Here is a 23,738-nt window from a genome sequence, read left to right as displayed (position 1 = left end):
AAACTGCCAAACACACATAGCTTCACCAGCCAGTCCGGACAGCAAGATTGCTGAAAAATAGAGCTAATACACCATGCTGCCTCTGTGTAGTAGGTCATGTGTTAAATCTTAATGGGCACGTCTTCACATGTTTGTAATGCATGCAGAAAACAGGAGGAAAGAGCAGCAAGTGCCAAAAATGTCTGCACTATTTTCACATGTGTGTTTAAGACAAACAAGAAAAGGGGCAACTGTTCTAGGACACATTTCATACCTGACTTATTTACATTTGCACTTCAGTGAGAGTCTGAGGCCCCGGGTTATGCTCCCTTGTGATCGTGGACAGCTGAGGACACCAGGGATACTTAGCTGTTTTTATTATACTACTTTCTTGACTGCTCAGAGAACATATGCACAGTTGGTGCCCTTGCAGTGTAGAGTCTGTGCGGACGGGTCCTAAAAAAATAGTGGGTATAGTTTTATCTGCACACTGTGATTATAAAATCTATGAGATGAAGACCTTTATGTCCTCATGTGTGCATGAAGTATAGCATGAGTGTAATGGGACTCCCTAATGCACAAACCCCGTGCTGATTGGCTCATATGTTTCATATTATTTTAAAAAAAAGATTTTATTTTATTCTTAGTTATTATTTAATTTGAAAAAAAATGTAGAAACATATATATGATTTGGTTATAAGTTAATATGTATCATTGTAGGCTGTAAAAGTTTTTATAATAGACAGAATGTAAAATCTCTTACTGTTTCTGTTAGTGCATAATAGAATCACTATGAGCATCGTGTCACAGTCTGAAAATGATACACACAAAATTCTGATTCTCATTTATTAATAACAGAGCAATAATAAACAGCAAAACAAAAATACTTCATACAAAATCAAACAATGCATGTCAGGCATTGCTGCATCTTCCACTGTCTGATACCGCATCAGTCACAGGAAACTGTTTCCTCCTCCGATAACGTCAAAAAAGGAAACAGAATCAGTCAGTTATAACTGAAAAGATGCAAACTGTAATCCAGCAGAGGAGAAGAGATTTTCTCTAATCACACATTTAAACTCATGCGTGATGAAGGAAAAACAAATGAAAATGGATATAGAGGAACAGCAGAGGTTCTACCTTCACAGAAAGAATTTATTTTGTTCACAGTTCACTTTATACATAGAAGACAGAATCTCTACTATACAGATAAAAGTACTAGGGTGCCTACACTTTACACCAAGAGGAGCTGCTTGATCATAGAAACCCATGAAATGAAGCTCCCGGCATACAGTTTATATGCTGATATTAATGCCAGAGGACGATTTGGACTCTTATAGAGCCAGCAGAGCATTTGCAACGATCCTCCTCAGCAGTCAGAGACCCTGCTCTGTAACTTTACATGCTCATTTTATGACTGGCTGACTTGCTGTGATTCCTAAAAACTTCCACTTTGCACAATACCCCTACAGAGTTGATCTGAGGAAGGAAAATTGTTGCAGTGGTGGCATGTTGTTACAGCACCACCCTTGAACTAAGCGAGCTCTGTAGAATGACTCGTTCTTTCACAAACGCTTGTAAAGATAGACTGCATGCTTGATTTTAATCACCTGTGGCTCTGGGGACTAAAAACACCTGAATACAAAGTTTAGGAGGCGTGTCCCAATTCTTTTGGACATGTAGTTTAAACAAGTTAAAAACAGATATTGTATGAATTATGTAAAAACTTGTGAAAGTATTTCTGTGTATTTCTGTTCAATACGTGGTGCGTTAAAGTGTCTTTATTATCAGCCTGCATGTTCAATGGGAGGCTTAATTGTAATGCTGGTGAGAAACATTTGTCAAACTCAAGCGGCATCCTCAAGAGAATGGATTAGATGATGAGAAAATAAAGGCTTTTCCTCTGTTGTCACAGACCTTGGCCTGTAGATATGTAGGGTATTATTATTCTGAGAGGAATACTGAATAATACGTAGCTGTCAAAGCCCAGCATGCTAAATTTAGCCCGCAGAGGAGACAAAGCTCGGCTGTCTCTTTGGTTGCCGCTCTGCCTGCAGCCCTGCTTGTCAGAATGTACGGTAATGCTCCTTCCTGTTTGAACTACAGGCTCTCTCACCGTTGTGTGCTTGGTTGAGTCTCCACTTAAGCTGCTGTTTGAATGTTTGAGTGCAATTATGTTGTCCCTCAGTTGATTTTTGTGCCACAGTGGGGTACATGGCGCTAACACTCTTCTGTCTGATTCTCTATTAGTCTGCTAAGAAGAATACCAGCGACCCCAGCCCTTATGTTCATTTCAGAGTTGGACATAAAACTCTTGAAAGTAAGGTGAGTCATGGAAGTATCCATTAAAGTTATTATGCTGTGTCATTGTATCGTAGCTCTGTATTCCTGGAATGTTGTGTCGATTATTTTATTTTTTTTTGCAATTGTGCATTTTATTCGTAGAATAATGTGTCACTTAGTAAGTCATAAAAAAGACTTCTGGGCAATCAAGCTGTTATATGTAATTACATATAACTATTTGAGGCGTTCTTTTAGCGATATACTTCCTTCTGACTGTAGCATTAAAAAAGAGATGAAATGAAATTGTTGTTGTAAAATAAAGAACGTTAAATGAGGAATTGCTACCACCAACACCCAGTTAACTGCACAGCTTAAGAGCTTTCAGTCTGACACGATGATTGGCTGTTTCTCACGGGAAATTTCTATCCTAGCATTCAGAAGGGAAATGTAAACGAGGAAGATCTGCTGGACTGATTTTATTGCAGGCGTGAGCTGTTGGAGGTTTACTGCGATGGAGCCTGTTTGCACTTATGAAAGTGTTTGAGTATGAACACAGTCCTGCGTTCATATTCAAACTGGCTCTGTGCTCCAGGACTTTGGATTTAAAATGAAGCAATGAAACCATGAGCCCATCCTCAGCTTCAGTATGAGGCTGCAGGAGTGACTGCTGTTTCACTTTTTGAGAGGAAGTAATTGGATGAGAGCTGTTAAATTACTCATTAGACCCTAATTTAGACAGAGGTGAGAAAAATTTAATCAAATTCAAAAGTTTGTCATTACATTTGGGATGAAACCGGGACACCCGAGTTATTGCTTTTGTGTAAAACGAACCCCGTGGCACTGTGTAATCTTAATTTTAACTCTGTGATTGCATGATTGTTGACACATGATTCATAAAGAAACTCAGCCACATTTTTAGATTCACAAACTTCCAGTCCAAGCCAAAGAAGTGTTTGTTGGATTTGCACTTTTAGATCTCTTTATCAGATCATCTTACATCTTCAGCTTATGTCACATGACTGATACAGTATAGTGGTAACGTTGGTGGTTTAGCCATAAAAATAATCTCTCCTCACTTAGTGTGAGGAGTTTGGTTGTCTGGGGTTAAATGCATGTAAAACTGAATAATCAGGCTTTTTAGAAACCTCAAGGTGTAAATCAAGTACTGTTAGGGGTTTAAAAGAAGATGCAGAACTGCTGGAGTGGAGAGTAGAAGACCAAGCAGAGGATAAATGTTATATGAGACATAAGATCAGATTTGTCATTGTATTAACAACCAGCAAATGGCTACTTATCTGCCCATAAAGATCCGGTACAAGACTAAGGAGCCCCTGTGGGAAGACTGTTTTTCATTCCTGGTCCATAACCCGAGGAGGCAGGAGCTCGAGGTGGAGGTAACTCTTCAAAATGTCACGGACAACATCTGTTTTCTTTATAAGATCGTACGCTGACGCAGATTAAGTAACTGACATTTCTAAAAGGAGATCTTTGCTTTTTGCACAGGTAAAAGACGACAAGAACAAATGCACTCTGGGTAACTTGACGGTGCCTTTGAGTAGCCTGCTGGTGGAGAAGGACATGACGCTGAATCAGCGTTTTCCCCTCAAGAATTCTGGGCCCAGCTCCACCATCAAACTTAAGATGGCTCTGAGGGTAAAAACAGGCTGCATCTCTTCTCTGCATCTGCGTTGAGGATGGATGGGTTATTCATTTCAGGCTTAGGAGACCAGAACAGATGTTCACAATCTGTTAATTCAAATAGAACTGACTGATACAGTATGTCTAAATTAAAGATACAGCACACTGAGTATGTAATAAATTGAAAAAGCTTACAATAGTGATAGATTTACCTCTATAAACATTTCATTTCTAGTCCACAACCAGCTGAAGTAACGGCTTGGTTCATTCCATAGGAAGTCAGTCAAATCTGAGAAAAGCTCCCAGCTGAATCCAAACACTGGGCACTTTAAAGGCCCGGCAATTTTTATAGTGTTAATATAAAGTTATTTTTAAGTGGTGCTCACTGATTTTTCATGGAGTAATCCTCACCTTCCCTGGCAGATTTAATCAGTTGGAGCTGGTTAGTTAGCCAATTAATCCAGCCATGTCATGAGGTTGGTTGAAAACGTTTTATCTGACACATTTTAGACTAAGCAGAGAAACATTAGCAGCAAAGGTTTGGTTAATAATCATCAGATTTTAAAAAAATAAAAAGAGAAAAAATCAGACCCTAACCTAACCTCTGCGGCTCCTCTGAGTATTTATATTTAACGCAGTATATTGTAATGCCGGGCTTTTTGGGACGAAGACTAATGTTTTTCAGCAACACTGTCTTTACTGCAGTTGCTGGAGTGTACTTAACTCCCAGTTAAGAGCAGAACAGAGCCGCCTCACTGCCCTGAAAGCCCGACTTTCACAAAGTGTGGAAACACAAAACAGTGCAGGTTCTAACTTATGAATGATGCAGTAAAAGACAGTCAGGTTGGGCTTGCAAATTGATTTTTACTGAAGTGGCAACCTGGAGACTGTAGTTAGTTAATCTAGTTAACAATGTGCCCCTGGCTAGCTTCAACTGTAAATAAATAAAACTGTAAATGGATTTGCTGATAGCATGTCATGTTTGAGAAGATAAACTGTTTAATCTGTTTGCAGTACATTACAATATATCTTATATAGTGTGAATTTTGGGAATATTCTGATTATATTTTTTTTCCTGTGATAATGATTATCATAATAATTCAGGAAAGAGAGCGGTCCTGCATACTCTGAAGCCTGTTAGGATATTTGCTATTGATTACTACTGTCAGTGTAGCAGTTACTGGTTAGTAGTTTGCAACTCTCCCTACAGGGAACAAAGTAACCCGGCTCATTAATTCAGTTCAGCAGCAGACTTTGAAGTTTGAGAGTCGATACATATATGAAAATGACTCGGCTCTGTAACATGTTCCACATGTCTGCAGGTTCTATCTTATGAATGATGCAGTAAAAGACAGTCAGGTTGGGCTTGATCTTTTCACACAGGTGTGTGTCTTTATCAGCCCATCAGTTGCAAAGCCAACAAGTCGCGTGCGTAACATTCCTTCAGAATGGGGCAGATCCAGGATGACGCAGAAACAGCCCTGGTGTTTAAGTGCAGCTCAACAAGTTTAACCTCCTAAGACCCGAACTCTTCCACGGCATGCATTTTTGATTTCTCCATGATATCTGGGCTGATTGGGACCCAATGAATGAGAGCAAAATTGAGTATTTTGGTCTAAATAACCCAAAATGTGATGCCCACTTACAGTACATGGACTGCAGGTCCTAAGACGTTAAATAAGAAGCTGCAGGATTCACATTTATAGGGAACTGTGATGTCAGCGTGTTTGACACTCTGGAGGAATATTTCCAGGATTCATTTGTGAGTCTTCTGTAAAATCTGAGACTCTGACATTGATTTATTTCTCTTTTATTTAGTTAACAGCATTTTTCACTCTGAAACTGTGGGGCTTAGTGGCTTAATGAAAATTGGAACAGGCGTAGCGTCATCTCTGCTGTCACGGCATCTCGGCGGTGAAAATTAAAGTCAGATTCTGATTTGATTGCCGTTTGTGCTGTAGACGTTTTCGAGGTGCACCACTAAAATTATATCTCTTTGCCTGAGGCACTAAATCCAGTGATTTGACAGGTAGTCTTTGGTGGTTTGCCTCATTGCCATCCATAGCGTAGTTCAGCCTTAACTAAAGCCATTACTTACTGCTAATGAGGATATTTTCTCCTGTTCCCACCTGGAAACACAGGAAGCTATAACAAACAAACTGCATTGCCCTTCTTGAGACCAAAATGAAGCGTATTATACTGAATGACTGTGATCCAATTAAAAAAAGGAATGCAGCTACATTAAAATATTGACCTGCTCTAAAACAGTTTCTCCATATTGAAGCACAACCAACATACTTTTAGAAGAGAAATTACTTTGCAGACTCTTAAAAAAAACATAATAAAATTGAAGAAAAAAACAGTTTAGAAAGGTTTGCTAAATTTAGAGACTTTTCACGTGAAATGACAGCACTTACATTAGCTTTAACTTCTTATTTTCTATTGTCAATCAACTAAACATCTTCATGTCTTTGTCTAGATCCTGTCCTTGGAGAAGCAAGTGTCCCCAGACCAGCCTTCTTCAGTCCAGGTCAACAAGTCCGGCGTGCCACAGGCACCCCCAGCCTCGTCCCTGAGACAATCAGCCTCAGATTCGCCGCTGCCTCCGCCCACGCATTCGCATCCTATAGAAGCTTCCACTCTCAACCTCAAGGACAGGGACGGCGAGCCGTACGGAGCCAGCCATCGCTACAGTACCACCAACCTGACCACCGCCATGTCAAGCTCCCAGAAACACCTGCCCCACAACAAGTCCACAGCCAGCCTGGCATCGGATATCTCCCTGCCTATTGCCACTGTGGAGCTTCAGCAAAGGCTTCGTCAGCTGCAGAAGTAAATGGCAGATATGATATATTACTTTTATTATTGTTTATTTTCCAGCTTTTCCAGCTTGGCTCATCTCAGGGTTTCTTATTGTTTTTCCATCAACTTCATTTAAATTCTGGCCTCCATCTAAATGTCATCGTGATTTTTGAATATTCATCTTTATAAATATTTTATCAGCCTACCTGTCAAACAATTAATCAGTCCCTGTATGCATGCACTTTGTAAATTCGACCGCAGCACCTGGACGTGACACTGACTGACTTTGGTGTGTTTATAGCGGCTCGGCCCCCAGCCAGTACCCCCTGGGTGAGATCCAGCTGACTGTTCGACACAGCTCCCAGAGGAATAAACTCATTGTGGTGGTGCACGCCTGCCGGTGAGCTCCAAACTACTACAATACACTGAATTTACACAAAGTGGTTCGAAGGACTTTTTGTTTTTGGGCTCTTTGTGCCATTAACTTGAGTTTGTGCAGATTCAGCTCATGGTATTCAAATCACTTTCTTTCCTGTGGAGCTGCTAACTGTAAAGATTTAACAAGCAACACGTGCCTGGCAACATGTGAGTGAAAACACCTTTGTCCTGTGTGTCCTCAGCAACTTGATAGCCTTCACCAAAGATGGCTCGGACCCCTTCATACGCCTCTATTTGCTGCCTGACAAGAGCCGGACGGGGAAGAGGAAGACAAGCACAATGAAGAGGACTCTTAATCCTGTTTACGATCAGACGTGGGTTTGCATCAGTACTTGCTGAGATTCCTTGCAGATTTGTAACGTAATGTGACTATTGAGGATCTGTTGTTTTGCTTCACCTGTGTCCGATTGTTATGAGCTCTGAGAATATTTCTGCCTTTAGCTGCAGTTGTGCCGCTGTACTAATTTGATAACTGGCTGTGTTTTGAGAGTCCTTCAAAGCTTTCCTTTTATTTCCAGTTTTAATGTTCAGTTATATTTTCAGGGTCCTTCTTGAATTCAGACCGACAGCAAGGGTGCAGTTGTGGAATATTTAATTTTTTCTAGCAACAGAGCTTTTTTATTACTGAAGAAAAGAGCTTGCACAGACGATATGACCCTGCTGAGCTGAGATTCGTATCACATGTGGCCGCTGTGGATCCATCACCTCGAGTTTCTGTTTGTTTTGGACACTTTTGTTTGCAGTTGAGCTTCAGTGCTCAGACTACATCTTTTAGCCTCAGGGATGAAAGCCGATCGCATCATTCAGCTCCTTCGTGAAGGCTGGAGTTAGCACGTCGGTGCTTTCCTAGTCCCGCTGGCTATTGATGCAGTTGTATTGATTATCAGCCATCTTGAGCCTGCAGGGGTTTTCAAAGTTTTGATGACTTAGTGCAAACTTAGAGAGGCAATATGCCCATGTCAGAAACACTTGATGCTGGTTTGCAGTTTAACTATTAGCGGGGGAGGCTGATGAAATTGTTAACAATAGCTGTGGAGGGGCTAGAACAGAAGACTTGAGGTCAAAGAGAAAGAGATTATGGACTCACACAAACACTTAAGCACCTGCTGGCACCATGTTGAAATCACAAATCACAAATACCAACTTAAACCAACCAATGTGGTTATCAAGCCAAACAAACCATGCAAGGCCTCAAGTTTACACTAGTGTATGCTGCTTTGTTGTGAATTCAAAGTCAAATAATTTTCTACAGTTTGCAAAAGCTAAGGCAAATTTCTTTGCCTTAGCTTTTGTTTAAAGGACCAGAACAATCCCCATATTTGTCATAGTCTGGCCACTAAGCCATGACAAAGACCCAGTTTCAACGCACTCAATCGCCTGTTTATCCATCCATCCGTTTTCTGCTACTCTGTTAGTCAAAGCAGTGATAACCAGGTCTCCCTCTCCAGGGCCTCCCTCTCCAGCTCTTCCAGATCTCTGCAGCATGTCCTGGATCTGCCCCATTGCCTCCACCCAGTAGGACAGTACACCTCATCCATGATGCATCCCAGTCCGATAGTTGAACTATCTCATCTACCTTCTTTTTGTGTGGAGGAGTGGCAGCTTTACTCTACCCCCTTACCTCAAATGAGCCAAAGGCTGAGCCAGACACCGGAGAAAGCTTGTATCTGTGATCTCTTTCTTTCAGTCATTACAGAAAAGCTTGTGACCATACGTGACTGAGTTAAGTCCTGTCCACATGTAAAACAATTCATTTGTCACACATCAGTTTGTTTGTTGACAGTTGGTCACTAGTGGACATCCCCGGCTCCAGTTTCCTTGGCATCCCTGTACTGTATTCACCACCTTGTCTTATATCAGTTGATAGTATCCTCTCATTGGTGGTTACTTTAATGGCTTGCCCCAAATTTGAGAAAAAGTTTAACTTGGGGCCCGTCCACTTTGCGCCGCCAGCTACAAAGTTCCTAAGTGTCTTTGTTTCTGTTCATCATATCGCTGTTAGTCCCCACTCTTTTTAGTCAGCACTGTCTGAATCTTTAGGCAGCCGTAGAAATTGCATGGTGCTAAGTGGATGGAGAACAAGGTAGAGCAAAGCCTGAGACAAGCAGCTCTTAAATGCATCCAGGCAGACCGGCTGGGTGGTCCCATTTACACTGATTCACTTCACCCACCAGGACCCTGCAAGAAAATGCAGAGGGACAAAAGGGATACGTAGAGAAGGCCCAGACAATGACCACGCACAATCTGGATTTTATGCTAAACATAAAAAGCGTATGCTTATGTTTGTGTGTGTGTGTTTGCAGGTTTGAGTTTAGTGTATCTATTGTGGAGCTCCACAGGAGAACTCTGGATGTTGCTGTGAAGAATGGAGGGAGCATCCTGTCCAAACACAAAGGGCTTCTGGGAAAGGTATCTCCTGCAGATTTTCCCTGTAGTGGCTTACGCACTGACGTTTTTATCGCTTTTCGAGCCATCAATGCAGGTGCTGATTCTAAACATTTCTTGTTCTTTTTCTTTAAAATTACAGGTTCTGGTGGATTTAAGTGGAGATGACATAGCAAAAGGAATCACACAGTGGTAAACTAGCATTTTATGTGTTTCCTGTACAACATTGAGTTGATTCTTGGGGGTAAAAAAAAAAGAAAGAAGCAAATTTCTGTCCTTAAATATCTAATTTCATCATTTTCTGTTGCAGGTATTATCTAAGTGAAGACGGTTTGTCGTCTCAAGCCACAAAAAGTATTCAAGACCCCGTCGTCACGTAGTGGCACCACCTCTCTTCTGTAACATAGTTATCTTGTTAACCTAAGGGCACATCCTTCTGTTGTATTCATATATAATTTCCATTTAGTTAACAGGAATAATTTCATCATGTTTAGTTTTATTTTTGTCAAAATTTCCTGTTAATCTTTCATGAGCCTGATTGGAAGATGTTGTAACATATTTTAATTTGTTCAAACACACTTACTGCCTTGTCTCTGTTTTCAGTGTTTTAATGTAAATATAGTTATAAGAATTTGCAGGGGTTTTCATGGCATTATACTTACCTTGGAGGAGTCGTGTTGAAATCTGTCACGATTCTTATGACTTTGTATCCGGTTTGTTAAAATGTGAAGAATTTTCATTTGTTGTCTGAGAAAACTAACCAAAGGAACTGATGCACACAAATATAGGCTTAAGTAGCAGTCCTGATTTGAGATTTTGATTTTCCTTTGGCACGCAGTGTTGATTGATCGCTTACCTCTCGTTATTAATGCTTGATTACAAACATGGAATGCCGATATGCAAAGAATAAAACGACTGCTGTGCTGTGTATATTTTAGGAGATTTGTGCAATGGTGGTTGATTCTGAATGAGACTTGGGGACATTTTAGGGCTATGAGCAAGCTCTGTGCATTATGCAAAGGATACTTGAATAAGGGTTTGACTGTTTTCAAACTAAATGTAAGTTGAAAAAACTGAAAAACATGAACAGGGACAACAGTTTTTGCATTTTATGAGCAGGGCTGCCAGAGTCTGTGTCAAGATGATGCATCCTAGTCATGCTTGTGTATGTTTTTGCCTTGCAGTTATGAGTTTCATGGGAGCTGTTAAATACATTTCTGGTTATCTATCCTGTGCCTTAAAAAAACCCACAGAAATATAATTTACTTGCCTTCTTATTGTTATTATTTTGGATGGCTTTTGATGAATACATGTTTTATCTTGTGAACGTTGGTGTGCTTTTTTTAATACCCCATTTTCATGTGCTTCTGTGATGTTCCCCAAATTTTGCAACTTTGTTGTGCTTAAAGTTGTGCTTAAATTTGGAATATGAAAATCAAACGGATGATGTCTTGTATTTTGGTCTCGTTTGAACAACAAGATATATTTGCTAAGTTTCAGGTTGGCTGAAGCTCAGGAGGTCGAGCAGGTCATATGGGAAGGTTAACAAGGACCAGTGACCTGTCGTTTTCTGCGTACCTAAAAGGCAATTAAGGGAATTTCCTAATTGTTTTTTTAAATCTTCGGTTGGCATTGACGTGATTTTTTTCGAGTTGTCCTTTTTCCGATTATTCTGAAATCACTTGAATGCATATTAAATCTCGCAAAGACTGAATAATAAACACTTTGAATTACGATATATTATGTGAAGCTTGGTGTGCGCCTTGCAAATAAATGTCTCTTGACTGGGGTCTAATCCATAATATGAATCATCCACAGAAAAAGTAATACGAAAACGCGATAATGTTACTCGTTTACGCTTTTTGAGACACAGAACATCTGTAGTTGTTTGCCGCCATCCAGTGGCAAAAGCGGGAATTGCAACTGTACGTCAGCGTCGAAACAAACGTGATGACGTGTGGAACCGACTTTATCCAAATTTGCGCGGGTTTACTGTTGTTATGGCTCGCTGTCATTTCACTGTTTCCTTTCACAAAATCCTTAATAAAAAGGTAACAGACGAAGGAAATGCTGCTTAATTCAGATGCGCATCATTGAGAGCCTTAATACCAGCCAACCCTGCGTCTGCAATTAGCACTTTTGACGGTAACAACAAACGGACTGCCATATTTGTTGTTGTGGAGTTGTTACAGCGAGACAAGCTAACGGTATAGTGGCTTCATAGCAGCATTACAGGAAAACTTACGGTTACCTCGGATCACTGTGGAAGCAGGAATCATGTCCAAGCGAGAGGCATTTTTAGAAGCAGCCTGTAAAGAAAATGTGGAGGACTTTCTTCGCTTTATTCAGCTTCACGTAAGTAGCTAACTCAATGCGAGTTAATCCTGAAACACCCAGAAGCTATTAGAAGTCTCCTGTTTAGCTTGTTTAACTGTGGGTGTGTGGCTGTGAGGTGTAAGTAGTACAGGAAAGTGTTCAAGTCAGGTCCTAAACATGAGATGCAAATAATATGGTTGCTGTGTTCACTATTAAAATGCTATTTAAAGTTAAAGATACGGAGTGTACTCATGGGGGGTTATTAAAAATTGGAGTCCAGTTATTTGACAATGCTGGTTTCGATCCCAACTTTGACAAACTTTTACTGTCTGTTGTAAAGTAAGCATTTTTCCCTCCTACATGTTTTTTTATTACTTACCAAAGAGATTTTGGCCTATAACCAAAGGAAAAGTCACCAAGACGATGATAAAAATCTTTCAGACTATTTTTTTAATAGGCTTTGATTTACTCAAGCATAAAATAAATCAGAAATATCAAGAAAATGCATGCACTCCTGTTCAATAAGCTAAGACAGGCTCATCGTGTTAAGTCCTGTTATTATTAGGTACACCTTGCTTTTGCCTTCAGAAATGCTTTAGTTATTTGTGGCAGAGATTTAAGAAGATGATGGAAATATTCCTCAGAGATTTTGCTCCATATTGACATGACAGCAATGCACAGTTGCTTTAGATTTGTCAGCAGCACATCCATGATCTCGATCTGGTGACTGTTTGGGACATTTGAGTGCAGTGAACTCACTGCCATGTTCAAGAAAGCAGTGTGAGATGATTTGAGCTTTGTGGCATTGCAAGCAGCCATCAGAAGATGGGGATGCTGTTTTCATAATTGGATGGAGGTGGTCATCAACACGACTCCAGTAGCTGTGACATTTAAACCATACTCAACTGAAGCTGATGGGTCAAAAGTGTGCCAAGAATATATCCTCCAGGCCATTACATCACCAGCAGCCTGAACCATCGATGCAAGGCAGGATGGATCAATGCTTTCATGTTTTTTATGCTAAATTCTGACCCTGCCATCTGAATGTCACAGCAGAAATCGGGACTCATCAGACCAGGCAAGGTTTTTCTGATCTTTTACTGTCCAATTTTGGTGAGCTTGTGCAGATTGTAGGCTCGGTTTCTTGTTTTCGGCTGAAAGGCCTGGCAGCTGGTGTGGTCTTTTCCTGCTGTAGCCCATCTGCTTACGGTATGACGTGTGGTGCATTCAGAGATGCTCTTCTGCATACCTTGGTTGTAATGAGTGGCTATTTTACTTGCTGTTGCCTTCCTATCAGCTTAAAGCAGTCTGACCATTCTCCCGTGACTTCTGGTGTCACCAAGGCATTTTCACCCAGAGAAATGCAGCTCACTGTAAAGCCTAGAGATGGCTGAGTGGTAAAATCTCAGCTGATCAGCAGTTTCTGAAATACTCAGACCAGCCCGTCTGGCACAGACAACAACGCCAGATTCAAAGTATTTTAAATCACCTTTATTCTACATGCTCATGCTACATTTGAACTTGAGTTGTGTGTCTACGTGTCTAAATGCACTGAGTTGCTGTCATGTAATTGGTTGCTTCACCCTCCAAAATCTTAGACTGAGCAGATGGAGACGAGCCTGGAAAAAGGTACAGGGAGGAAAACTCCCAAACTGCAGGATACAAAGTTGATGTTATGCAACGTTAATATATAAATATAATTTAAGCCCAACTTTAAAGCAGAGAGGCTCTGCCCTTCCTGAATCCAGCTGAATGCTCTGCAAATGTACTCTTTTATAGCCGTAGGAGGCCTGTACTCTGAAATAAAAGTGCTCAGTTTTACACTGTGAGGTCTTTAAAATGAGATGGAGCTCAGTGATTAAAGGGTTTTGAATGTGAGGAGGACAATTTTAAATTCTGCCTTTGGTTTAACAGGGAGTCAATGGAGAGAAGCCAAAATGAGAGAAACATGACCTTTCTTTCTACTTCCTGTCAGTATTCACACTGCAGCCGGAGCTGAGGCTTTTCTCAGAGTTATGTCACAGATGGATATTAAGCAATCACAGCACATAAGTCCACAAGTGTTACAGAGAGACAAGGCAAAACCACCCAGCATAATTTATTGATGATAAGCCTGTTTAACCCTCATGTATGGAGATTCCCCCCATGACCGTTCATAGACCAGCACATAGACAGGTCCCCCTACAACTCTGTCACCCATGCCCCATTAAAAGAAAGAAATGAAAATAAACGAAATGTTAAATTTGTCAAAACGGGCCAGGTTTGACCTGAACAGTATGTAAGAGTTAGCTGTGACAAATTCAGAATATTAATATCAGGGTAGTTTTAGCATCTGGTGGGGTAAAAAAGGAAGAAATTTGTCCTTTGTGTGGTTTGTCATTAAGGCAGACTTGAACTTTTAATTATATTTCAAATAAAAATAAATAAATGTGACCTAAACTAAGTCTGACTCAGCCTGGTGAGAAGTAAATTGTGGATTTTTATGGAGAAAAAATGGATGTGCTGAAAGGTGAAGTGAGAAAAAAATGCATGATCATTCTTTTCTCTCAAATATCTTTTTTTAATGTGGCGGTGACAATTCACATTGGAATTACAGACAAAAATCATTTCTTCAGTTATTATATTTTTATTAAATGTGCATAACACATGGCTGTCCAGTCAAAGCTGCGCCTGTCTGTCTATAAATCTGAGCAGAAGGACAAAGCCGAGCCCTTCGATGTGGAGGAGGTGTTGCAGGAGATGCCCAGAGAGCAGAGGGAGGCCCTGTGGAGAAGACTGGCATCTCTGCTTCAGGACGTCCTGCTGGAGTTTCCCACAGAGCGCTGGGAGGGCAGGAGGGAGGAGGAGGGCATGCAGGAGGAGCCCACTGCAGACTCTGTGAGTAAAAGGATCAGCTCACTGACCCCATGCTTAGTCTTTGTCAGTGATATTATTCGAATATTAAGGACTAGATGTGTGCAAAGCACTCCTATGTTGATTTTTGTAATATGACATTGCTTTTAAGCTTTTTCACATTTTGCTTAATTGTATTTTTTAACATCTGGTTCATTAACTTTTTTCCCAGAAACACGCTGTGGCTGTTGTGGACGGCGTGACGCTCGTCTCTACAGTGTCTCTGCAGGTTTTACAAGACGACCCCTATAGCCCCCTTCTGGAAGTTACCCGACGTCTTCACGGTGAGTGTTTGTGTTTTTTGCACATTTTTACAGCAAATGAGTTGCATATGATGCTCTTCCCATTCAGATAGATAGATGGATAGATATTTATACCTAACTTATAAATATATACATTATAGAGCTTTGATTATCCTGTAAGAGTAGAAATCAGCTGTTATAAGTACCAATTATTTTACCAGCTATGAAAAAACAACCTGAGAAACCATCATAATTGCTCAGTTTATGAGATGAATCGTGGACGTTTTCAGAAAGCTTAAATAATAATGAGCATCTGTGTGTGTCGGTGTCCTTCAGATGTACTGGTGTCGCTTCCTGTCTCAGAGGCACCTCTGCAGAACCACATCCACGCGCTGTGTGAGGCCTGGTGGAAGAAAGGGCTGCAGGAGAAAGAACGGTTTGGGCGCACTGCTTTCTTTGTGTCTCTTCAGAAGAGCTTCATTCTCAAGAAACCAGTGAGTGTAACCCCTCAGTCACATGTCAGCTCCTCAGCTCTTTCAGCAGGTTTTCACTCTGAAAGAAATGTTTTCCATCAGTAGCCAGTGTGTCTCACAGCAGTCTGCTGATAACTGGTAACCTTTGTGATCTCTTGTCAGGGAGCTGAGATCCAGAGAGTGTGGAGGCTCCATGACGTGCTTTTGAGTCTTGACTACACATCAGAAGAAAACAAGCAGATAATCGACTTGTTGCTTCAGTGTTTTCACCGCCCTGCTCACATTAGAAACGATGATGTGAGTTATGCTCAGCCGCCGCGTGCTTGTTTTCACGATTCACTCCCTGCTTTATTTATTTTTATCGTCGTGGCTTCCCTCTCGAGCTGTCAGTCTGATGATGTGTATATTGTCACAGGGAAAGCGATTCCTGGTGTTTCTTTTCAGCTGGAACGTCAACTTCATCTGGGTTATTCACGGCACAATCAAAAACCAGCTGGAGTTTTACAGCAAGTAAGAACCCCAGTCTTTTCTCGCCGACACGCTCACTTTTCTTTTCATGTTAATAACAACTAAACTCTTCCATTCAGGCCCATCACTGCTCATATTGCAGAGATCTACTTCAGAGCATGGAAGAAGGCTAGTGGGGAGTTCTTGGAGAAGATCGAGAGCTTATGCATTCAGGATTTTATGCAGAACGCGATCTTCCTTCATAGAGCTTCTCCTGTGCATTCCAAAGTCCGACAGGTAGACTGTAAAATAAAAAATGTGCATGTTTTAAAGATGTTTTTAGTCCTCATATTCATCGTATGGAGTGTCATTCTCTGCTCTCTTTGTCTCATATTCAGATTGTGAGCTATTTCCACATGAGGAAGGACTGCCGCAACGTGGACAAGATGCTCTATAATCTCTACAGGCCCATACTTTGGAAAGCTCTCAGTGTACGCGTACTTCATACAAGTTTTAGCCTCGCTTTCAAGCAAAAAAAACAAGTAGAATATTATTAATTAATGAGAGGACGATCCACACATTTAAGTATATACAGACCAGTTGAGATTATGTGCACAGTCAACCCTCAAAAGGCCCATCGTGAGCCAGCTGAACCCTGAATTTTTGACATTTAATTCTAATCTAATGTGTTTCTGTTTGATTTATTCAGGCTCCTAACTTTGAGGTGCGTGCAAATTCCACTTTGCTTTTCACCGAGGCCTTCCCATTTTACGACCCGAGTGAAAGCAACGAGAAGATAGACGAGAACATTCAAAAGCAACTGGACACAGCAATGGTGAGAACCTTTCAAACCCCCGCCAGGCATTAAGGGAACATTCGGTGTATCTCAGTAGCACAAAGCATTTCTAAGGTAGCGTTGTCTGAGCGCAGACAGAATCGTAAATGTCACTTGTTGTCATCCCCAGAACCTCCTTGATGATCCTCACCCGACAGTGCGCTCCAACGCCACCCTGGGTGTCTGCAAGATCCTGGCTAAATGCTGGGAGCTCCTCCCACCTACAATCATCACAGACTTCGCGAAGAAGCTGGTGGCGGAGCTGGCGGCTGACAGTAGCTCCCCTGATGTCCGCTGCTCAGTGTTCAAGGTGGAAAATGTGGCTTCTTTCCCTTCCTGAAAGAAGAGAAAGAAATCGCTGTCCTGACATTTTGCCAGTTAATTATGCAGAATAACTATCGTTGGATTTGCACGAGTCATGGATAATTTATTTAATGACTTGTGGTTTGTGTAATTACCCTCCTTCTCCAGTGTCTGACTATTGTCCTGGACAACGCTCTCAGCCATCCACTTCTGGAGAAACTCTTACCTACGCTCAAATACAGCCTTCATGATAACTCAGAGAAAGTCCGGATAGCTTTCCTCGACATGCTTATGAAGGTCAAAGCAGTGCGTGCTGCAAAGGTAATGTATGTGTAGGTTTTTTTAAAAGCTCTAACAGGCTGTCGCTGTCCCTCATTGAAACAGAGGAATCCAAAGACGCCTGTTAACACAAATTTTACTTGTCATTTATCTCCTCTATCTACCAATCTCCAGTTCTGGGACGTGTGCAACATGGACCACCTGCTGGCCCGCCTTGCCATTGACTCGCACTCGGTTTCCAAGCGTATCGTCGACTTGCTGTTCAAGTCGTTCTTCCCGGTCAACGAGTCGGAGAAGGAGTGGTGTAACCGCTGCATCACCCTCATCCAGATGAACCCCATGGCTGCCAGGAAATTCTACCAGTTTGCTTATAGACACACAGCCCCCACTAACATAAGTAAATGCACAGCAACAAAACCTGATTTATTTTTGCATGCTGTGTTTTGGATATTTTAAGTTTGCTTGTACCGTTTTATCTTCTCCTTCAGTAAAGCTGATGTTGGCCATTCGTCGTGTCCTGAACAGCTGCATCCAGGTTGACTGTGACATGACTGACATCAATGACAGCAACAAAGAGAACAGCGCAGTAAGACGGAAACGCACAGACTGACTTAGAACAGGGGAAGCATCTCCCAAAATGTAGCTTTTGATTTTTATTATTTAACCTCTTAAATAAATAATTGGGGCTTAAGAGGTTAAACCATTTTAGGTGCACGTATTAAGTCAAATCTGAATTTATTTAGATGACTTTTTGATCGATTGAAACAGTACACCATGGAAGTATGTATATAAAAAAATAATATCCCTACCTCGTTGCCACCCACTGTTTGTTTCTTGTTTCAGCACACTGGCTCTTGCTGTTTTTGTTTTTCAGAGTGTAAAGTGTCCATAATTAGAATAGAAAGTGTACTGCTTAAAAAAAAAAAAAGCTGCATCCACAAACTGAATGAGTGCCTCACACAGACACCTTAACATGAGTATTAATATATTTTAAAAAATAGTAAAGATTTACTCAAAAACAAAACAAAAAAAACCTGAGCAGAAACTTCTTGGGCCAGCTGTGCCATTAACTCCACAGGAAGCATTATTATTAGTCACATAATTACATGAAAACACTTCAAAAGCCACAAATGGCACAAACGTGTAACCACCGATGCAGTTATCAGGATTTCACAGAGGTGAAATTCTTTTGGTTCCAGGGTGTAAACATGTTTATTTCTGCTGTAAAGGGTTAAATCCAGCCTCGTGTGGCCACTAGTGGAACTGCAGAGATAAGAAGAAAATGTGCTGAAACACGAGCTCAGGCTGTGTCCTCTGTGTGTGTCTGTTCATCTCAGCAGGCGGCACCTGCCTTGTTGGGGAAAGACATGACCATCGTGCCCAGTTTGCTGGAGGTCGTGGTCATCCTGTGGAGAAGTGTCTCGAAAGCCCTGAAACAAAATGAAGAGGCCCAGAAGTATACGTGTGCCAAGTTTGGCTCTGTCATGTCCAAGTATTTCCAGGCCTTTGAGGTACATCCACTGCAGTGTGGTGCTGTTTTATTTTTTTATATATTTATTTTTGTCCCCTGAATAAATGTAAGCAGTCATGATTTGTTTTCCAGGATGAGCGAGCTACTGTTCCTCTCATACAGCTGGCCTCGTTTATGCCCCCGACCGCAGTGCCGATGTTCAGGTGAGCAGCTTTTTTTTTCTTTTTTTTTCCTGACTCAGATTTTTATGTTTTTGTTGCTTTTTCTTTTACCAAAAACATCCTGGATAATCCTCTCCTTCATCCTGCTTTCTTACTCCTAGCTGTGGAGTCATGTCTAGACTAAGGAGGATGGACTCGGGAGCTGCTCCAGCACAGTACAGCCAGCTGCTCGACTGCCTCTGTAGCTGGGGCCAGGCTGCTGACATCCTGGAGCTCATCACTGACTGGCTCACAGAGTCCCTGCCCAAAAAGGTACTCGCTTTATGCAATGCCTGACATCTTTGCAGTCTTCTTTTGTCTGTCTCCAGAACACAAAAGTTTAAGATTAGCCTTAAACTTTTTAATAAAGCTTATGATTACTGCTGGATCAGGTGGCCCTTAGATATACTGCTCTTTCACTCCTCTGGCATTCATCTACAACGACTGCCGTTAACTTTTGACCACTTTCTCACAAAGTTTGTGTTATGTCTCGTTTGTTTGTGGTCTCTCTGTGCTCCTCTTCTTTCGTCTTTTCTTTCCTTTCATGACAGATAACGATTTAACTTTCTGTCAAGAGTGTTCTTCCTCCCCACTGTCACCAAATCTTTGCTCACAGCATTGTTGGGTTCTCTCTGTACTATTGTAGAAATTGGCACTTTTCATGAAAAAAATTTTTTTTCTCTTTTTTTGTGGTCATCTTAAGGACAAGGCGACCAGTGGTCGAAAGGTATGCATCATGGAGACGGTGGAGGCCAAACCCGACCTGGCGCTGGCTTACCTGGAGCACATTTTCAGCCACACTTCAACACGTGAGAAGGTCCTGGCTCTCGGTGCGAAACCACTGAAGCAGCTGCATACAGTTCTGGGGAACTGGAAGGTATTATGGATGTCATTCAGTACGATATTTGAACCGAATGACAGAAAAGTGTGAACGGTTCCTCCATAAGAAGTGTGTTTTCTGTCATTTGTGTCTCCATAGTTGGTGCTCTACAGTCATCTCAGCTCCACCACAGAAGACCCCAAACATGCCAGCGTGGAGACGGCACTGAACGCCTTCAAGCACCACGGCCGCCTCGGCGCACATCTGCAACATAACGTGAGGCTTATAGCACTTTCTGTCATTAGACTCTCCACCTTAATAGTTAATATTTCAGGCAACACTGGACTGTAGTAACACATCTGTAGTTTGCCGTCGTATCCCAGAATGCAAAGCTTCACGGGAAGGCTTTTAGCTCAGATTAGCAGCAGATATTTTGTTGTTATGTTGGATCAAGTTCTCACAAACTGCTCTGGAGTTTGTTAGGTTGACTCCTTCAAACGGTCTCAGCTCAGGTGTTTTGATCTACACCTGAGTGTAATTACCATGTTCGCATCTGCAAAAATGACCTACGCCAAAGGGGAAAAGGATTTATTTATCTTGTTCATTGTGAAAAAAGAATAAAAGAAAATGAAAGCTTTTCTCTCTCTTTCAGCTGTCAGATGGCCGTGACTACCTGCTCTCTCTGGAGCATGTGGCTGCGTGGGTAGCTGACAGGGTGCTGCCCTTTCTAGCGAAACGTAGCGATGATGACAGCGAGGACTCTGAGAAATCTCAGCCACAGCCGCTGGCTGCAGAGATAACCGAGGTGAGCTCCACAGTTCATTTTGCGAACATGTGTTTGTATCAAGAGCTACTTTTTTCTCTTTTTTAAGCAGGGGTTTGAAAATATTGAGGCATTTAATTTGGTCAAACAAGGAAAATGTGTGCGGTTTCCAATAAAAGGAGACGAGGCTCTGGTTTCCAATTCAGCACAAATGTGTGATTTTTAGGCTCACATGATGGGTCATCAGCCTGTCTGTTTAAAGAAATACCGATTAGCTATTTCAAAGAAGAGCAAAGATGAATTCAGATGCGAGGTCGGTTTGTGACGAATGGTTCTGGTTTATCTGACCAGTAATGTCAATCCAAGCAAAAGATTTCTCTCACAGGCGAATTAAATCACATCTCCTCGTGCATAAATTGCCACTTTCGATTGTTAACTCACTCATTTTCACCCGGGCACACAGCGCCGAGGCTGAGTTATGTTGTTATCCAGAACATTAGGTTTTTGTGGAGCCTTTTTTCCTCCTGTTCCCAGGACTTTCTGTTCTGCTTGGTAAATTTAGACTCTTCATTGATTGTTCTGCCTCAGTCCACACACACTCTGTACATGCCTCCTCCGGTTAATACTGCCGTGGTGAAATAGCTTTATTATCTCATTTAAGCATTATCTGTTTGTTTCCATTTTTTTTTATTAGCCTGTCACTTTGAGTGTTGAAAATAAACCTGCTTGTGTTGGACATAAAAATGAGCGTTATGCTAACATGTAGAGTGGGTGTTATCTCTATTTGTTGTTTTTGTTTTGTTTTGGTCACAGAGCTTCCTGACAGTATGCCGTGACGTTTTGCTCGTGGGTTTGGGCGATGAGACATTCAAGGGTCAAATCCTACACCTGTGCTCGCTCATCCTCCTCTCAGGTGAGCGTTTCAGATGGTCTGCATGTCTGTATTTACACCGAGAAATGCCAGGACTTTTGTTTTTCTGAAAATAGCCTACTTCACCCAAAGTAGAGAGTTGCTCCACATGGTTTACAAAGCATCTTATTTTTAATGAGATCAAATGCAAAATGTATCCACATGTCTACTCTTCTCTTCCTCCCATCGCGTTTTCATGGAAAACGAGGAGAGTGGGAGGTAAAGCGTTGCACTGTTTTCCCCGGAGCAGTTCTACACAACTTAATAGTGCATTCCTTTTTTTAGTTATCAATCTTTTTTGTCAGAAGAAAAAAAGGTTGTTGAGAAAAACTGATGAAATTTGAAGATAACGCTGCTTTGTGTTTTCAGAAGCGGGCTACCTGTGCATCCCTGCAGTGTTGCCAATTTTGAAGGAGGTGGCAAACAGCTATGCACCTGAGGACAGCAAGGAGACTGAAGAGAATCAGGAGGATCCAACCACTGTTGTTTTAGGTGTGGTGTCTAACATTTTCCAGAAGATTATAGAGCTCTTGGCCCGTCGCCTTAGGAAGGATCCAGAGGAAGGAAAGCAGGTTTTTCAAAATTTTTATTTATTAAAGTCTCTGATGGACCTGGCTGTTCCGGTAACTGAGCTTTAACCTCCATAAAATGTTCTCTTCCTGCTCTGATGCAGCTCTGTCAGTCAGCTGTTCCCGGTCTGTCGGACTTCCTTCAGGTGGCCCAACTCTGGGACCGAGCACCTCTCAGCGGGGTCTTCTCTACTTTATTTGCGGTTATCGTTGTGGAGAAGAGACATTTGCTTCAGAAGGTGTGAGCTGACAGAGGAGGGTAGCAGCACAATGGACGCACTCAGATTATAAACAGTTATCCTGCATTTTCTGAGACTGATGTGGGACTTTTTGGAAATATTAACGTTCGTGTTTTTTTTAAAGATTGAGCATCCTGAGGCGGTGATCATCCCAGAGTCAGTGGACGACATGCCTCCTTTGTCCAGGATCTTGCTGTCTGTCCTCCTCAAGTCACAGCCTGTTACCAGGTCAGTATTGAACGTTTCTTTTCATTAACTTCCATGAATGAGTATTCCAGAGTCTAATGGTTTGCTGTTGCTTCTTTTAGGGCATTTCTGGCAGAGGTCTGCACATCTGTGGATTCCGAGGCCATCGGCAATCTCGTTGAACTCGCAGCCGTCCTGCATGTCTTGGCGGTCATCAAACACGGTGAGCTTCCACTACCAAAAAACGGAAAACTTTAAAACTGAACATTTTTCCTTCTGGTCCTAACGACACATTTCACTTGCCGCCTGTTAGCCGGACAGTCTAAAGCGGGCTTGAAGAGCGCAGCTGTGTCCGTCCAGCAGCAGCTTTACAAACATGCAGTCACCTTTGCAGACAGCACAGACGTCCAGAGGTAAGCGAGGAGGAAATCTGATGATTTTGTTTTGATGACTTGTGAATAATAATAACTAAATTTGGCTAATCATCTTTTTTTTTTTTCCCCCAACAGGGTTATTTATGAATCTTCTGTGACGACTTTGAATGAGATTCTGCATTTATGAGTTCCAACTTTAAAAGACAAAAATTTCGATGTGATGTATTTTCTGCTTTGTTTTGTTTTGTTTGGTCTGTTTTCCTGAAGGTCGATTTTCCCCAGCCACCTTTGTTTTAAGGGTTTGGATTAATACCAGGAATACAAAGTTTTCCAAGGCTCGCTAAACTCCTGCATTGTATTTATTTCTTGATGGCATACAATACTCAGTTCACGTCTCAAACTTTCTATATTTATGTTAACAAATACAGATTGAGAACTTGACTTAAGAGATATGGTGGGACTTTTCTTTTAAGCTTTCACTCGCCATATATTTTTTGAAAACAATTTGAAATGCATATCTTCATCGTGTGTCTGTTTATGTGTCTGCTGCTCTGTCAGCTTGCAGTTTGCTGCTAATCAGAATAAAACAAACGGTATCAATCAGCCTAAATTTGATGTTTATTTCCTCCTCAGATGTTTTCTTGCCCGTGCAGCGCTTTGCAGAGTAATAACAGAGAAAACAAGCCGTAAATCATCCTCTCACTTCCTTTCATTCTCAAAGAGGGAACCGCTTCCATTTTCAGACTTTACATACGGTTCTTAAATATTTGTTTACACTGCAGACAGCAAAGCTTCTAGTCTCAAAAAGTGGCACGAGGTAACATCACCTGATGAAGCGGTTAGATTCACCGCTTCATCTTTTGTCCAACACAAAGGAACAAACTATATGCTTTT

General features: G+C 41.5%; 2 protein-coding genes across 5 annotated transcripts in view; both read left to right on the top strand.

Annotated features, from left to right (window-relative positions):
- The window catches only part of esyt2b (extended synaptotagmin-like protein 2b), a 37,787-nt gene extending 27,665 nt beyond the window's left edge, over positions 1–10,122 (top strand). For 3 of the 4 annotated variants that reach the window (XM_005722787.1, XM_005722786.1, XM_005722788.1), the window contains 9 exons: positions 2,230–2,304; positions 3,570–3,656; positions 3,766–3,915; positions 6,380–6,732; positions 7,004–7,102; positions 7,323–7,454; positions 9,444–9,549; positions 9,668–9,717; positions 9,836–10,122. In XM_005722787.1, coding sequence (XP_005722844.1) covers positions 2,230–2,304; positions 3,570–3,656; positions 3,766–3,915; positions 6,380–6,732; positions 7,004–7,102; positions 7,323–7,454; positions 9,444–9,549; positions 9,668–9,717; positions 9,836–9,905 — 1,122 coding nt within the window. In that variant the 3' untranslated portion in view covers positions 9,906–10,122. Of the gene's footprint in view, positions 1–2,229; positions 2,305–3,569; positions 3,657–3,765; positions 3,916–6,379; positions 6,733–7,003; positions 7,103–7,322; positions 7,455–9,443; positions 9,550–9,667; positions 9,722–9,835 lie in introns of those variants that run through there. The other variant, XM_005722789.1, reaches the window with a different exon arrangement.
- A 1,363-nt stretch (positions 10,123–11,485) lies between these two features.
- ncapg2 (non-SMC condensin II complex, subunit G2) lies at positions 11,486–23,444 on the top strand. The gene is made up of 26 exons (XM_005722781.1): positions 11,486–11,880; positions 14,536–14,718; positions 14,906–15,017; positions 15,312–15,469; positions 15,611–15,745; positions 15,864–15,958; positions 16,036–16,192; positions 16,294–16,386; positions 16,605–16,730; positions 16,861–17,040; positions 17,202–17,354; positions 17,487–17,709; positions 17,801–17,898; positions 18,650–18,823; positions 18,916–18,986; positions 19,106–19,256; positions 19,687–19,860; positions 19,963–20,079; positions 20,456–20,608; positions 21,380–21,479; positions 21,846–22,048; positions 22,150–22,284; positions 22,409–22,512; positions 22,593–22,693; positions 22,784–22,883; positions 22,980–23,444. Exons 1-26 carry the CDS (start codon positions 11,803–11,805, stop codon positions 23,029–23,031), a joined length of 3,426 nt encoding a protein of 1,141 aa, XP_005722838.1. The 5' UTR covers positions 11,486–11,802; the 3' UTR covers positions 23,032–23,444.
- The last annotated feature ends 294 nt before the right edge of the window (positions 23,445–23,738 follow it).

Source organism: Pundamilia nyererei, unplaced genomic scaffold (genome assembly GCF_000239375.1).
Source record: "Pundamilia nyererei isolate P.nyererei 1_Seehausen unplaced genomic scaffold, PunNye1.0 scaffold00007, whole genome shotgun sequence".
NCBI lineage: Eukaryota > Metazoa > Chordata > Actinopteri > Cichliformes > Cichlidae > Pundamilia > Pundamilia nyererei.
Note: the sequence above shows the minus strand (reverse complement) of the source record. Positions and strands in the feature narration are given on the sequence as shown.